The sequence below is a fragment of the Trichosurus vulpecula genome, chromosome 2 (assembly GCF_011100635.1).
Source record: "Trichosurus vulpecula isolate mTriVul1 chromosome 2, mTriVul1.pri, whole genome shotgun sequence".
Taxonomy (NCBI): domain Eukaryota; kingdom Metazoa; phylum Chordata; class Mammalia; order Diprotodontia; family Phalangeridae; genus Trichosurus; species Trichosurus vulpecula.
In genome coordinates, this window is record NC_050574.1 from 339,140,787 (window position 1) to 339,154,689 (window position 13,903).

At 37.6% G+C, this 13,903-nt stretch overlaps 1 protein-coding gene across 1 annotated transcript in view; it reads left to right on the forward strand.

The window, feature by feature from the left end:
* TMEM39A (transmembrane protein 39A) overlaps nucleotides 1-11,340 on the forward strand; it is a 30,409-nt gene extending 19,069 nt beyond the window's left edge. The window contains exons 6-9 of the mRNA XM_036746110.1: nucleotides 5,249-5,597; nucleotides 6,370-6,557; nucleotides 8,444-8,564; nucleotides 10,942-11,340. Coding sequence (XP_036602005.1) covers nucleotides 5,249-5,597; nucleotides 6,370-6,557; nucleotides 8,444-8,564; nucleotides 10,942-11,175 — 892 coding nt within the window. The 3' untranslated portion in view covers nucleotides 11,176-11,340. The remainder of the gene's footprint in view (nucleotides 1-5,248; nucleotides 5,598-6,369; nucleotides 6,558-8,443; nucleotides 8,565-10,941) is intronic.
* Nucleotides 11,341-13,903: the final 2,563 nt, after the last annotated feature.

The window sequence follows — 13,903 nt, forward strand, 5'->3', positions numbered from 1 at the left end:
CCTCAGTTCCTCATCTGTAAAATGAGCTGGAGAAAGAAATGACAAACCATTCCAGTATCTTCTCTAGGAAAACCCCACAGGGGGTCATGAAGAGTTGGACAAGACTGAAACACCTGAAAAACAAAGAACAATAAAGCTTAGTGTGATAGTTTTTTTTCCTTAAATAAGCACATTTGATTTTGTTCCTATATATTTCATGGCAGTGATTTATCTTCATATTTCCAATTTTTGCAGCTACATGAGAAAAGTGATGATTTGGTTATTTTGTTTTCTAAAGCTCATTGGGATAAAAGTGGGATGGTTTTAGAATGTGAATCAGGTCTTATTCAATGGATAAATCAAAATTTATTTCTAGACTATTTTTGCCATGTACTATTAAGAAGAATCAGTGGTAAAAATGATTGAAATTATATTATTTCATTAAAACAACAAATATTCCAGGTATTTTTCTTCAACATGTAGTTATTAAGATAAAAATAAGGGGGCAGCTAGGTAGCGCAGTGAGTAGAGCCCCGGCCCTGGAGTCAGGAGGACCTGAGTTCAAATTCGGCCTCAGACACTTGACACACTAACTGTGTGACCTTGGGCAAGTCACTTAATCCCAATTGCCCTGCCCAAAAAAAAGATAAAAATAAGCTATATTTTGAGTACAAATCTACTTTATGCTTTATTCCTTCAAATATCAATTCACCAAACATAATCATTTATAAAAATAAACTATTTCAGTCGGGTCAGTAAGAGAATCATAAAGTATACAGCTAATTTCCTCTTCCTCTTTATTCATAGACTAGAAAAGAAAGAGGAGCTTTCCTGCTTTTTCAGTTCCCAAATGATTTCTCAATTTAGGATGAATTAGACTGAAAGAAGAAAACATTCTTTCTACACCTGCAGAAGCTATTGCTGCTAAAAGCTGGATTATCACTTCAGTAGTCTTTGAATCCAGGTGCTTAAGTGACTTCCAGTGTGATTTTATTTGAAACCTCATCAATATGCATATTTCTGTAATGCTTTACCCCTGAGCCTAAAATTGATTATTGTTGGTATTATAGAGGGATAATTGCTTGCTGTGTCTATATGGCCATGTCATAGCATCTTTTTCATTGACATTTAAGGATTGTAAGAATATTGAGAAGCAAAAAAATGGGGTAGTGGCAATTCATGGATTGTTGACCCATTTTTAAAAAAGATTATAGAAGTATGTTTATCATATTTGATAAATTGAAAGTATATCTTCATTATAAAGTCTTTGAGCTTAAATATATCCTAGAATTTTCTGCTGCATATTCTTTATTAAAGCATTCTAAGAAAACTTCCAAGAATCAGATTTACATTTTTTAAAGTATTAAGGATTTTTATGTTTGTTGTTTTAAATTTTGATCTACTTTGCACCAGGAGTATGGCTTCCATAGGAAGCCTGGGAAAAGAAAGAGAAGAAATAAAATGAAAGTTAAAGTAAGATTTGCTTTTCTCCATGTACATGAAATTGCCTTTCATGATGCAACATGAGGAATTAAATTCACTGGAGTAGTCATCCTTTAACAGCCACCTCTTGTCCACAGTAGTACAATTAACTTTAGCAAATGGAATACATTTTTGAAAAGTTTTAATATAATTCTATTAATGATATTTCAATTTAGATTGCCACATTTTAATTATGGAAATTTACTTTGGATACTAAACTGTAATTTGTTTGCTGCCTAAATTTATAATCATCAAGTCAACATGTGCTTATGATGGTTACTTAGAATATTTGTTAGATTGAATTATAAAGTATTTACTATGTGCCCAGCACTGTTCTAGATGGAAGAGAATACAGAAGTATGAACACATAGACCTTGTCTTTCAGGAGTTAAAAGTCTTGTTGGGGAAATGATACCCCTGCAGAAAACTAGATAAGAAGTTAATGCAATATATAAAATCAAGTGCTAGACAGTATGGTATTATTAACGTGGCAAGGGAGGAAGTGAAGCTGAGTTTTGGGAGAGAGAAGTTAGGTATGATCAGTAGTTCCAAAGAGTATAGTAGCTTCTCCTAAGCAGGGGTTGTTTGCAGCCAGCACATTAAAACAGGGAGAAGTAGTGTGTTCACTTATGGTTTTGGAAGGCAGACCCTAGTTGAACTTTTGGTACAGAATATGTAGTGCTTGGAGGAGAGAAGCAAGGAACAAGTAGAATTTGTGGTGGTGTAGTACAGCTTTGGGGATTGGATGTTCCCTGGTATCTTTTCCTGTGTGTCTGCAGGTATGTGTTCTCTGTTGTGAGTGGTCCCCATGTCCTTATGTGCCATTCACTAAGGTAATTGACAGGCCAGGTCACACTGTTCAACTTCCTAAAGACTTAGGCCTGGAAAACACCAAAGTGACTTGGCTATGATGAATGTGTTACAATTATTGAAGGCTGTTTCTTAAATAGCACTTTACAAATGATTTCCTCTCAGGGCATTTCATCGTCAGAGATCAGACCTTGTCAGGTATCTACACTAACTACTATGGGAAATCAGAGAAAGGAAAGATCAATTATGGGCCAGGGTAGTAAGCCGATTCTCAAAAGAAGTTCAGCATTTGGATTGGTGGAGAGGAATAGGCAGCCCAAATGAGGGGAAGAACAATGTTGAATGGTAAAGGAAATCACCCTGACCATGGCAGAAAATGGTGTAAAGTGGTAGGAGATGAGTTTAAACAGGTGAAAAGGGGCCTGGATGTGGTAAGTATAGGTAGTTAGGCTGTAGAAGGTAATAGAGAATCAGTGTAGATTTGTAGGTATTTTATGTGTAAAATGGGTACCAAACTAGTGGAGTGAGAAAAGGCTTTTGGTATATAATGCTGGGGGAAGGTGATGAGAATCTAGATCAGGGTAGTAGGGTTTGGGAATGGGGAAGTACAAATGTGAGAGATTTTGCTAAGAAAAGTCTTTCAGAACTTGATAATGGGATTTGGGGGAAAGAGGAAACAGATGAAAATGACTTATAGCTTTTAAACTAGTGGATCTGGAAGAATGAGAAAGTAGAGGTGGGTAGTTGGTTTCTGGGAAGATAAGGTATTTAGTTTTAAGCATTTTGGGTCAGAGGTAATTGTGATGTCCAGTCAGGATGACCTGTAAACAACTGGATATTTGGGACTAGAGAAAGATGAAGTATCAAAAGTCCAGTGAGAAGGTAAATGTAGAACCTGCATTGGATTACATGCTGTCTTGGCGGAAGGAGTGGGGAGGAGAGGGAGGGAGAGAAAATTTGGAACCCATAAACCTGTGGAACTGAATGTTGTAAACTTAAAAGAACAAAAAGATGAAGTATCAAAACTTAGATTTGTGAGTCTTCAGCATAGATTTGAGGAATGATGCCTTAAGAGTGAAAGAGCTCTTAAGGAAATAAATGGAAAAAAAATGAAAAAGTAGAGCGCTGAGGATTGAGTATTGATATATGCCTATGGTGAAGAAGGAAGAAGCCATCAGAAATTAAAGAGAAGCAGTTAGAGTTAGTCAAGTATAACAATACAGAAGCCAAAGGAAGAGAAGTTTAAGAAGAAGAAGGTAATCATATGCAGCTAAGAAGTTAAGAAAGTCATTGGTGAATTTCACTGGGGTCCATTGGGTGATAGCCAGATTTTAAAGTACTGAAGATATGGGGGCAGCAGGTAGGGGACATTTATTGAAGAAGTTTGTCTAGGAAAGAAAGAGAAATAGAATGATAGGAGGTGAGGGCATCAAGGTCAAGTGAAGGTTTTGTTTTTTGTTGTCTTTGTTTTGTTTTTAAGATAGGGGATACCTGTGCATGATTGGCAGAAAGTAAGAAACCAGTGGAAGGGCTGGGATACAGAAGAAGAGTCAGCTTTGGAGAGGAGGAACAATAGCTCTTGCTCTGAGATATCAAGAAAGACTAAGAGGGTAGAAGTAGAGACAGATATTTTGAAGCAAAAAAGTGGGTAAATATCACAGTATTCCTTTTCTGCAGTCCCTCATTTGCTTTCATCTCAACATATTTCTGTTTCTACATCTGTCCTCTCTTCTATCCTTCTCGTGTCAGAGAAAAAAGTCTCCCTTTTCTCTGAAGGTAACAGTCACCTGTGCTATAGTTTCCACTCCCATAATCCTAAGGGACTTTCTTTCATATTTATTCATTTTTTCCCCAGAATTTTCCATCTCTTTCTTCCTATAAGCTCCTTTCCTTTTGCCTTCAAATAATTATGAGTTACATTTATCTTAAAAAACACCCCCTCTTGACCTTGCTACTCTTTTTTGAATGAGTAGTCTTTTCCTTCTGCCTTCTTTTCCTTTACATTATTGCTTACGTTTCTGCTACTGCTGAAACTGATTTATGCAAGGTCACTACTAATAGTCTTGACACCAAATTCGGAGACCCTTTCTGTTCTTGGTCTCCTTGAACTGTTTGTAGTATTTGCTACTGGCCACCAGTACTTCTAGAAACTCACCTACTTCTGTTTCCATGATACTCTACTTCTTGGATTCTCTTCCTACTACTATTCCCATTTCTTCTGTCTACTTTATAGCCTCTTCTTTCTCTTTTTATTCCATCAAGTGGAAAGTTTTCTAAGGTTCAAGTCTTAGCTTCTACACTTCTTCCTATGTACTTCCCTAGAGTATGTACCTCTACTCCAATTTATCTTTCTCTCTCCATTCTGACAGTCCCTACTCATGACACAAGTCCTCACCATTTCACATCTGTTATCTCTCCTATCGCTATCTCTCCCTTTGCTCTGTCCTGTATACTACATATGTGTGTACATATATATATATACACACACACATGTACACACATATATATATATCTCCATGAAAATGTGTCTTAATGTTGATTTATATGCAATCCATATAAACCTATGTCATAGATTCTCTGTATTTTCAACAGTTATTCTAGTCAGAAGTCTTTACTGAAATTGATTTTCTTAAATTGTCCTTATTTTATGCTACTGTTTGTTTGTTGATGTGAAATAAAGATCATACTTCATTTTAGTACCTAGATCACCCTGGTTGTAACCTAATACATACATAGAGAAACATTTTGATTTTCTCATGCTACTGGAGAGTCAGTTAGTAGTGTACTACTGAGAATTAGTGTGCTTTCCTAAGCTACCTTACCATCAGAGAGGGCCTTAACCATGATGGAAATCTTGGGTTATGTTCACTCTTTCCAATAGCTATTCATTCACAAGGGTTTTATTGGCATGGTTACAAGATCTGTCTTGGACATGTATCTGTGACCTACTCATCTTCATTTTCACCTTGTTTCACAGGTTTGGTGTTTATGTGCCCCTCTGCTGTTTCCATCAAGATAGTAGAGCACATCTTCTCCCAACGGACTATAACTATGTGGTTCAGCACCAGGTGGTGGAGGAAAGTTCCTCCACTATGGGTGGTTTGGCCAAATCCAAAGACTTCATCTCCTTGTTGCGAGAATCTCTGAAAGAACAATTTAATAATGCCACACCCATCCCCACTCACAGCTGTCCTTTGTCACCAGACCTCATCCGTAATGAGGTAGAATGTTTAAAAGCAGATTTCAACCACAGGATCAAGGAAGTCCTCTTCAATTCCCTCTTCAGTGCCTACTACGTTGCATTTCTGCCACTCTGTTTTGTGAAGGTAGTGGTTGTCTTGTTTTTGTGCATTTTCTAGATTTGTGTGTGCGTTACATAAACTCGGTATTTCTTGTTTAATTCCCCTTTTCTCTGTCTCCCCTTTGGCAGCCTGGATGGTGGAGTGCGGCTGCATCTGGAGTGCACTAGTACCGCTCCTGGTTGGTCGATAGGTATTTCCATATATGTGATGCACCTGTGGTGCCCCCTCCCTTGTTTATTAATTTCTTTGTACCCCTGGAGAGAATAAAATCTATACTGATAGTAGCATCAGTGTGTAGTAACTTTAGTCCAGGGTTTTACTACAACTCAGATGATTACTCTTGGTCTTACTTTTACATCAGGACTTACTTTGAATTTAATCTAACCTTTATCCAATTTTCAACTCACTCCACTGAAAAGGAGAATGGTGCTGGATATACCTTGGGCAGTGTAGCTGCCTGCGTATTTTGGGACAGTTTAGTGTCACTACTCATCCTGAAGCATTTCTACAGCCGGAGTGAATCTATTCACAGGAAACACTCAGATGGAGTGCTTCTAGGAAGAAAGCACAATTGAAATATAATTGTATCTCCCCAGTCATAACCAAAACCACCAAAGAGTCAGGTTGAAGGATTTTGGAAGACTCTGTTCTTGAATTTTCTGCGCCGACAGCAGGGCAGCCAATGCATGCTTTTTTCCAAGTGTGCAACATGTCTGCAGGGCGTATGTATACGCACCCAACCCTGTTTCCGTTGTTCAGAAATGCATGAATCATTTATCTTTCTTATCTCTTCCAGAGTACCCAGTACTATGACATGCGCTGGTCATGTGAGCACCTCATTATGGTGTGGATTAATGCCTTTGTCATGCTCACCACACAGCTGCTACCGTCTAAATACTGTGATTTGCTGCATAAATCAGCTGCTCACCTGGGCAAATGGCAGAAACTTGAACATGGGTCCTACAGCAATGCTCCACAACATATGTGAGTAGAAATGAGGGAGATACCACGTACTACCTTTCTGCAAGCTGCTTATTGTGTTTATTTGCTTTGTGTGCCATTCATATCCATGACTCCACACATTTAATTTTTCACTGTTGTCCACATGGATGCTCCTCTTATCTTAAACTGAACACAAGCAAAGATATTAACTCTTCATTCTCCTTCAAACCCACTCACTTCTTCCCTTTCCACTGCCTGGTTTCTCTAGATAGTCTTGTAACTTGCTTCCCAAGTTAGCTTTCTTCTCCCAAATTCAGATGGTTATCACAGATCTTTATTTCTTTCCAAGGGGCTCAAAGATTGATTTTGTACCTTCGTTGCCATAGACCAATGTTTGATAGACCTGAACTTAATTAACTAGTTATCCCGTCCAGGAAACTGTAACTTCTGTTTCTGTGACCAGCCTTTTCTCCTTTACTAATGAGGACATTGATTGGACATCTGCTTTCCCTGTTCCTTATTCTTTTTCACTTCTTTTTTCCCCAAATTCTAGTGACTCAACTGGCTTCCAACTCAGATTCAAACCATTTGTTGATTCCGGAGTGCTCCCTAAGTGTTCCATTGCTTTTACATCTTCTCATCTCCTGCTCTTCTGCACAATGTTTAGTCTTCTTAGAGCTGAGCTCTCTTTATTCCCTTTGAATACTCATGCCTTCCATTATACCTGAAGACTGGACCATTCTTCTATGTTCTTCTCCTTCGAAATATTACACAGATCCCATCATGTGTAGAAATCCTTTCCTGATTTAGTGGGACAGATTCCAGTAACCTTTACCCCCACCCAGAGTTCTCCCTTCAATTATCTGCCTTGATGTCTGATACAGATTAGCACAGGCCCTCAAGCCCAGGACCTGAAAGAAATTGGGCCAGGCTGAAAAGAAACCTGACTATGGGCAGAGGACAGATTTCAATAAAAATTGAAAATACAACCCACAGCACTAGTACTGCACTTCTGCAGGCTACTGATGGCACATGGCCATGAGGTGTATCATCACTATGATGCTGGTAAGTGTGAGTAGGGCCAATGGAAAATTTTCTGGAATGGGAAAATGTTAGGTTGCCAGTAGACTTTTTATTCCATAAACATATCTAAAAAGCTTACCTGACTCCTGACCTAGGAAACTTAAGAATGTAACTGCTATAAAATAAATAAAAGGTGAGTTAACTTGTATAATCAAAGCATACTCTAATTTTCAAACTCTACCCTACAAGACCAAATAGCTAATGGGAAACAGACTCATTCTTACCCAAATAAATTAATATAAAACAAACTAAGAGAAATTTAATAAAAATGAAAAAGCCTCTTTATCCTGCTGCATAGTCTACTGCATGTTTTAGATGTTTGATATATGTGTGCTGATGATAGGGGAGGACATAATTTGTATGGTGTGTCTGTCCACAGCAAGTTATATACAAGCCCTGGCTCTGTACTTTCTTTCACTTGCTCTTGCTAGAATCAGCTTCTCTTGTAATTAGGTTCCTTTTAGTACCTTCAAACAGCTCTCATTCACTTGGTATTGAGGTGACAGCCCAGCCACTTGTATGAAAATTCTTAACCCGCCAGTACATCAAATATTTATCTTTGCTCATTCTCCCAAGCCAGCTAATTAAATCTTCTAATTCCAAGAGTTATCAGTATCACTTTGCATCCTGTTTCTTATTATGCTAAAATTTAGCATAATAAACACTTTCTATTCTTTTCAACTTGACAAAGGGATTCTGTATTTCCAGAACCCAGGCATGTGGATCCTTGAACACTTCCCTTTGTGAACACTTTGTCACTTGCTACAGAAATGTAGCTGTCCCTGCCAGAGAATATTGAATCTGTTGTTAGGTCTATGTATTAACGCTAAATTTTTCCTCTCTAGATGGTCAGAAAGTACAATATGGCCTCAAGGTGTGCTGGTACGACATAGTCGCTGTTTATATAGAGCCGTGGGGCCTTACAATGTAGCAGTGCCTTCGGATGTCTCCCATGCTCGTTTTTATGTAGGTATTGCTTATTTATGCTCAAATCTAAATTGGGGGTGGGGAGAAGTATAGGAGATGATACTGCATTAATTTGATTCTAATTCTGAACACTTGTTCCGTAGAGGTACAAAGCAGATATTTCCAATTAAAATTTTAGCAAAACTAAGGAATCGTCTAGTATTTTAAATTGTATTAGAATTTATCGTATCTAATACTCTTACAAACCAAATGGGCCATTGCCTAGGGTGTGGAGAGCTTTTTCTTACTCAGATTTTTGTTGTTGTTGCATAGGAGAAAGCACAGTAATATTTGTGAAAAGGATTTTGATCTGTATGTCCTAAATATTAGCAACTCAAATTTAGGTTACTAATTTACTTAGTAATTATAACACAACGACTCGGCAGGGTGTGTAAAAGGCGGAAATATTGTGTCAGGTTAGCCCACTTGAAAATCAAGAACTTGTCCGTAAACTGTGGACCAGGTTGTCCTTTCTTCTAGAGTGCAAAGGGGTGTTACAGTTGGGTAAGTCACTCGGCCCTCCTTCTACCCCTCCCTGAACCAAGTTCCTAGTTACATTGCATTTTGCATCCCCCACCTCAGAAATTCTGATTCTTGGAGACAAATGGATGGCAACAAGAAGCATTCTGGGATGAGAGTGAGGAACATTCTTAGTCGATTTGCCCTTGGTGAGGGTGTATGTTCTGGATATGCTTTGCACTAAGTATGTATTTTTATTACATTTGTATAGATCAATGAAATGAAGACTGTAGAGGGGGTGGATATTGTGAAAGGTACATCAGGGAGTTCAAAGGGAGGATTTACGTGAGAGCTGTTGCCCTGAAAGGATGCTTGCATTCCCTAGTGTGCTGAAAGTAGGGGATTAAAAGGCTCTTGTCTGAGGGCATTTCAGCTAGAGATTAGAAAAGCCTGCCTCAGAAAAAGGCTTTCATAACTGTTATGATTTAGCCCTGAATAGATCATTCTAAATAACTATGTTGGGGCAGTATTCTGCAGTTAAATAAAGCAGATTATTTCCCAATAGAATGGGTGATTTATTTTAGCATACTTAGGGAAGTGTTTCTTGGGGCCTGTAGGCCATTAATGGGTTAATAAAGGTCATGGTGACTCTCACTGTCCTCTTGAAAACTGCAATAAGGATATATTTTACTAAGATATTCAAGTAGCAGAGTACTGAACATGCGTTTTTGAACACTTCGGGAGAATATTGCTGACTTAGAGGGAGTTAGCTGGGAAATTACTACATCAGTAATTCGCTGGGGTTGGCTTATTAAAGTGTAGTGGCTTTTAAGTGCTAAGGATCTATTATTTTTTAAGACAGCCTACTAATGGAATTAAATTTTTTTCTCATATATATTTTCTTGGTTTGGTGTACAACCCCTCACAGCTTAAGATCTTTCTCTTACCACTGGCCCCTGAGCTTCTTCTGCGAGCCTGTATAGTATAAGGCAATGCACGGTGACAGTTCCTTTAAATTATATCTGATCTTTCTAGCAATTGAGTGCCTTCAAAGGCTGCCTTTGAAGAATTGGGATTACCCTGGTCAGGCTTGGAAGTGTACTTCACAGCAAGTTAGACATTCTAGGTCTAGCTTCCATTCAGGAGAAGTCCCCTATACCCTCCCCTTCCCATGCCTGCTCTAGTCTAAAATGACTAGTTAAGGCATAAATCTTCTCATCACCAACACTCACAGGTGTTATGGCTATATCACTTAGACTAAATACTTGGAACCAGGTGGTTGGTGGGGAGGACTTGAAATCCTGTTTTATGTTTGTTTCTCTCATCCTGGTTCTGTATATCCAAGGTGCAAGGGGTCTCAGTCATGAGTAATTATAGGAAATAAAGAGAACAATTAAATAAGGGTTATATCAAATATAAGTGTTATTTTTCCTTGAAATTACCTGAAAAAATGTACTATGTAGGATTTTTACAAATTTTAATAAAAATATACATATGGTGCTTTTTAGGATTTAATATACTGAGATGTAATTTCCCTAACATTCTCATGGGGAATTGCCTTAGGGGATGATTTTCTTTTTTTCTTGAAGGTATTGAAATAAGATTTAACAAGGAAATTCATTCTACCAATATTGCTTTAGGGAAAAAATCTCAAAGGGTATTGATTTTCATATCAAGACCAGATTTAAAATGAAAGTCTTTAGAGCCAGAATTGTGCCCAGCCACATTTTTTAGCATTTAGTATTCCTAGAAACAGGAAATTAAAAGTGCTTTAGTTGTCCTAAATAATAACCAGACCTGATAGTTATTGCACATTTTGATAAAGTATTAAATTAGCATAATGTCATTAGAGAAACATTATTTCACTGGAGAAATTTTAGTCATTCTTTTATATCGCTTTTTTTTTCTTTTTTTACAGTTTCTCTTTCATCGTCCATTAAGGCTGTTAAATCTGCTCATCCTCATTGAGGGAAGTGTTGTCTGCTACCAACTTTATTCCCTGCTTCGTTCAGAGAAATGGAATCACACACTTTCCATGGCTCTTATCCTCTTCTGCAACTACTACGTCTTATTTAAACTCCTCCGGGACCGAATAGTATTAGGCAGAGCATATTCCTATCCGCTCAACAGTTATGAACTCAAGGCAAATTAAGCTGCTTGTCCAACAATGAGGGAAAACCCAGATAAAAATATTTTCATACAGTTCTATTTTTTTTCTCGCAATGTTTATAAATATTTAAGATATTTTATATTTTGTATACTATGTGTTTTGAAAGGTGGGAAGGGTAAGGGCTATTAAATGTCTCCATAAACAAGGTGATGTGCTTTTTTTTCCTGTGTTAATTGTTTCTGAGTAAATGTGTGTGCAGGTCATGAATATAGAGAAACGATTGTGAAATGAAGTTCACTGTTTTAAAGGCACATTTTGTGTTTTAAGTTGAGCAGTGGCACTGCTATATTTGTCTATTTTCTCAATTCATCTCCTTACGTAGGGACTTCCTTTACCCAAGATAAATAGAGCTTTCCTTTCGTGAATCCTTTTCTTCTCTGTTGGTCAGCAGTGAAATCTGGAGAGAAGGATAGAGCGAGAGCCTTAAATAGATTACTGAATTGAGACAGCAATGAGAAAAGTTCCCAGGACAAGTTTCAGGTGCCCTATTCTATATTCATTTGAAATATGCTCTTGAATAAGCTTCTGACTTCTCTGTTAGTCTTTTTAACCTCTTCTCATTCTCACCATTTTTCATCCTAGGTTATCTTCATGGTACTGTTTAGCCAATTGAAAAATCCATCATAATCTTAAATTGATAGTAGGGGATGGTTTGAATAATATTCAGCTTTTGTGAAAGACCTATGGTATGGTATGGTAGAAAGAATGGTGGTCAGGGAATCTAGAAATCTGGGTTCAGTTCTTGGCTGTGCTTTTTGTGACCTTGAGCAAGTCATATTACTTGTTTCCTCATTTGTAAAATGGGAGGAGGCCTTAGATGTTCACTAAGGGCTCTTTTCTGTTTTCTCTTGTCTTTTTAGCTCCAAAAGTCTATGATTCCATGTTTATTTATGTGAAATCTAAATTTAGGTATAGTGTCCAATCTTCCATGGTGTAATGAGTTCCACAGTCACATTCACTATTATGGAGTGTGTCACTACCCACTTTCCTCCTTCTCATTAATTTATTTGTTCATTGATGAGTATTTATAGAAAATCTGGTATGGTATAAAATAGAGAAATAAAAGAAATGATCCCCATCCTTGCGAATTTACATTCTAGCTTGGGAGGTAAGACATCATGAAACAAGAGAAAAGTAAGGTGTTGTATACCCAAATGATGATACACTACACTATGGAGTGAGTGATCTCATGCAGTAGAACTGATTGGAGAAGGCATTAGCCTCTTAGAGAAAATGAATGATGAACCTGGATTGGTAGAGAAGGAATTGGAACCTAATTAATGAAGGAGAAATAGTTTTGAGTTTCTTTACCTATTCACATCACGTTCGTATCAATTAATCTCCACATTTTTTTCCTGTATGGACTAATTTTTGTCATTTGTGCCCTTTCTTCTCTTACATATACACATATATGTATGTGGATATAGTTCTACCGGATTGTTAATGACACATCAGATTTTTGTTCATCTAAGAGTGATCTCTAAATTGTCGCTTAATCAGCCCAGAACCTGCTTCAGAGTTAGCATCTACACTTCTTTGGTGTTGCTGATGAGAACAGCCATGCTGGTTAGAGGATAAGAGATTAGGAGCTGCTCCCAAACAAAGAAAATGATTGGGTATGGGGTGTGTGTGTGAGTGCGTGTGTGTAAAACAAGTATCACTATATCACAAGTATAACTGTATCACATGTAGGAATTGTCAAGGCTAAATGATACATCTATTCTCACATAGCTAACACCTACAGTGGAAGAAAAACTAATGTTCCATTATGTTTTCATTTTCATCGCTTCCCAAAGATTATTTTTAAAGCGATTGTGCCTTATAGGGCCTTAGTAATTTTAAAATTATTTTTGTTTCATAGGTATGTTTGAATTTCACAACTATTTTACACTAGGAATCTTTGCCCAAATATGCTGTCTTTTGGTCAAGATAGAAGAGCTAGGGTACTTAATGGGTTGTGATGCAGTTTGACTATGGAAGAGAAAACTGATGAGTGAAAATGAGATAAGTTAGTGTCTGGCCCTGACTGTGAATCAATTGAAAGACTGAGGAGGACAAAGAATGACTCAATACTTTTTCTACATGTATATCCCCAAATGTCCAACATGCATCTACTATGTCCCCACCTTTGCTAGGTACTCTGGGGATACAGAGATGTAGTTGGGGAGATAGGCTCCACGAGGGGCATGTAACTTTACCCTTTAGCTAGAATACTTAAAGGTTTCATACTTTTGATACTTAATATATCTTAGTAGATGGTCTTTCTAAATTCTGACTGAAAAATGTATGTCACCCTTCTGTCCACTTGGTAATGGACTTTTCTAAACCATCTAGTGTATCAGTAGGCTGTAGATTGGAAGGATCTTCTTACTGAAGCTTACATTCTGGACATGACTTTCACAAAACAAGGGTCACTTCCTTATGACGGGTGAGACATTGGAATAGAGCTTCACTGGCTATTTAGACAACATAGAGTTCATAGATCCAATTGTCCCCTTTAAAGTAGCCATCTTGATTGGTTATACCAAATTGGAATTGGAAGGAATCCAGAAATGTTTTAGACAATGGCAATATCTTTTAAATTAGGAGACCACTTAGCATGAATTATATGTTGAGCTAGGGTAGACATGCTCCGTAAAAGGAAGGTAGGAAAAACATTGGGAGTAGACTGGTGGGGGTCTTGAGGAAGCCCTGAGTTGATGGGTGAATA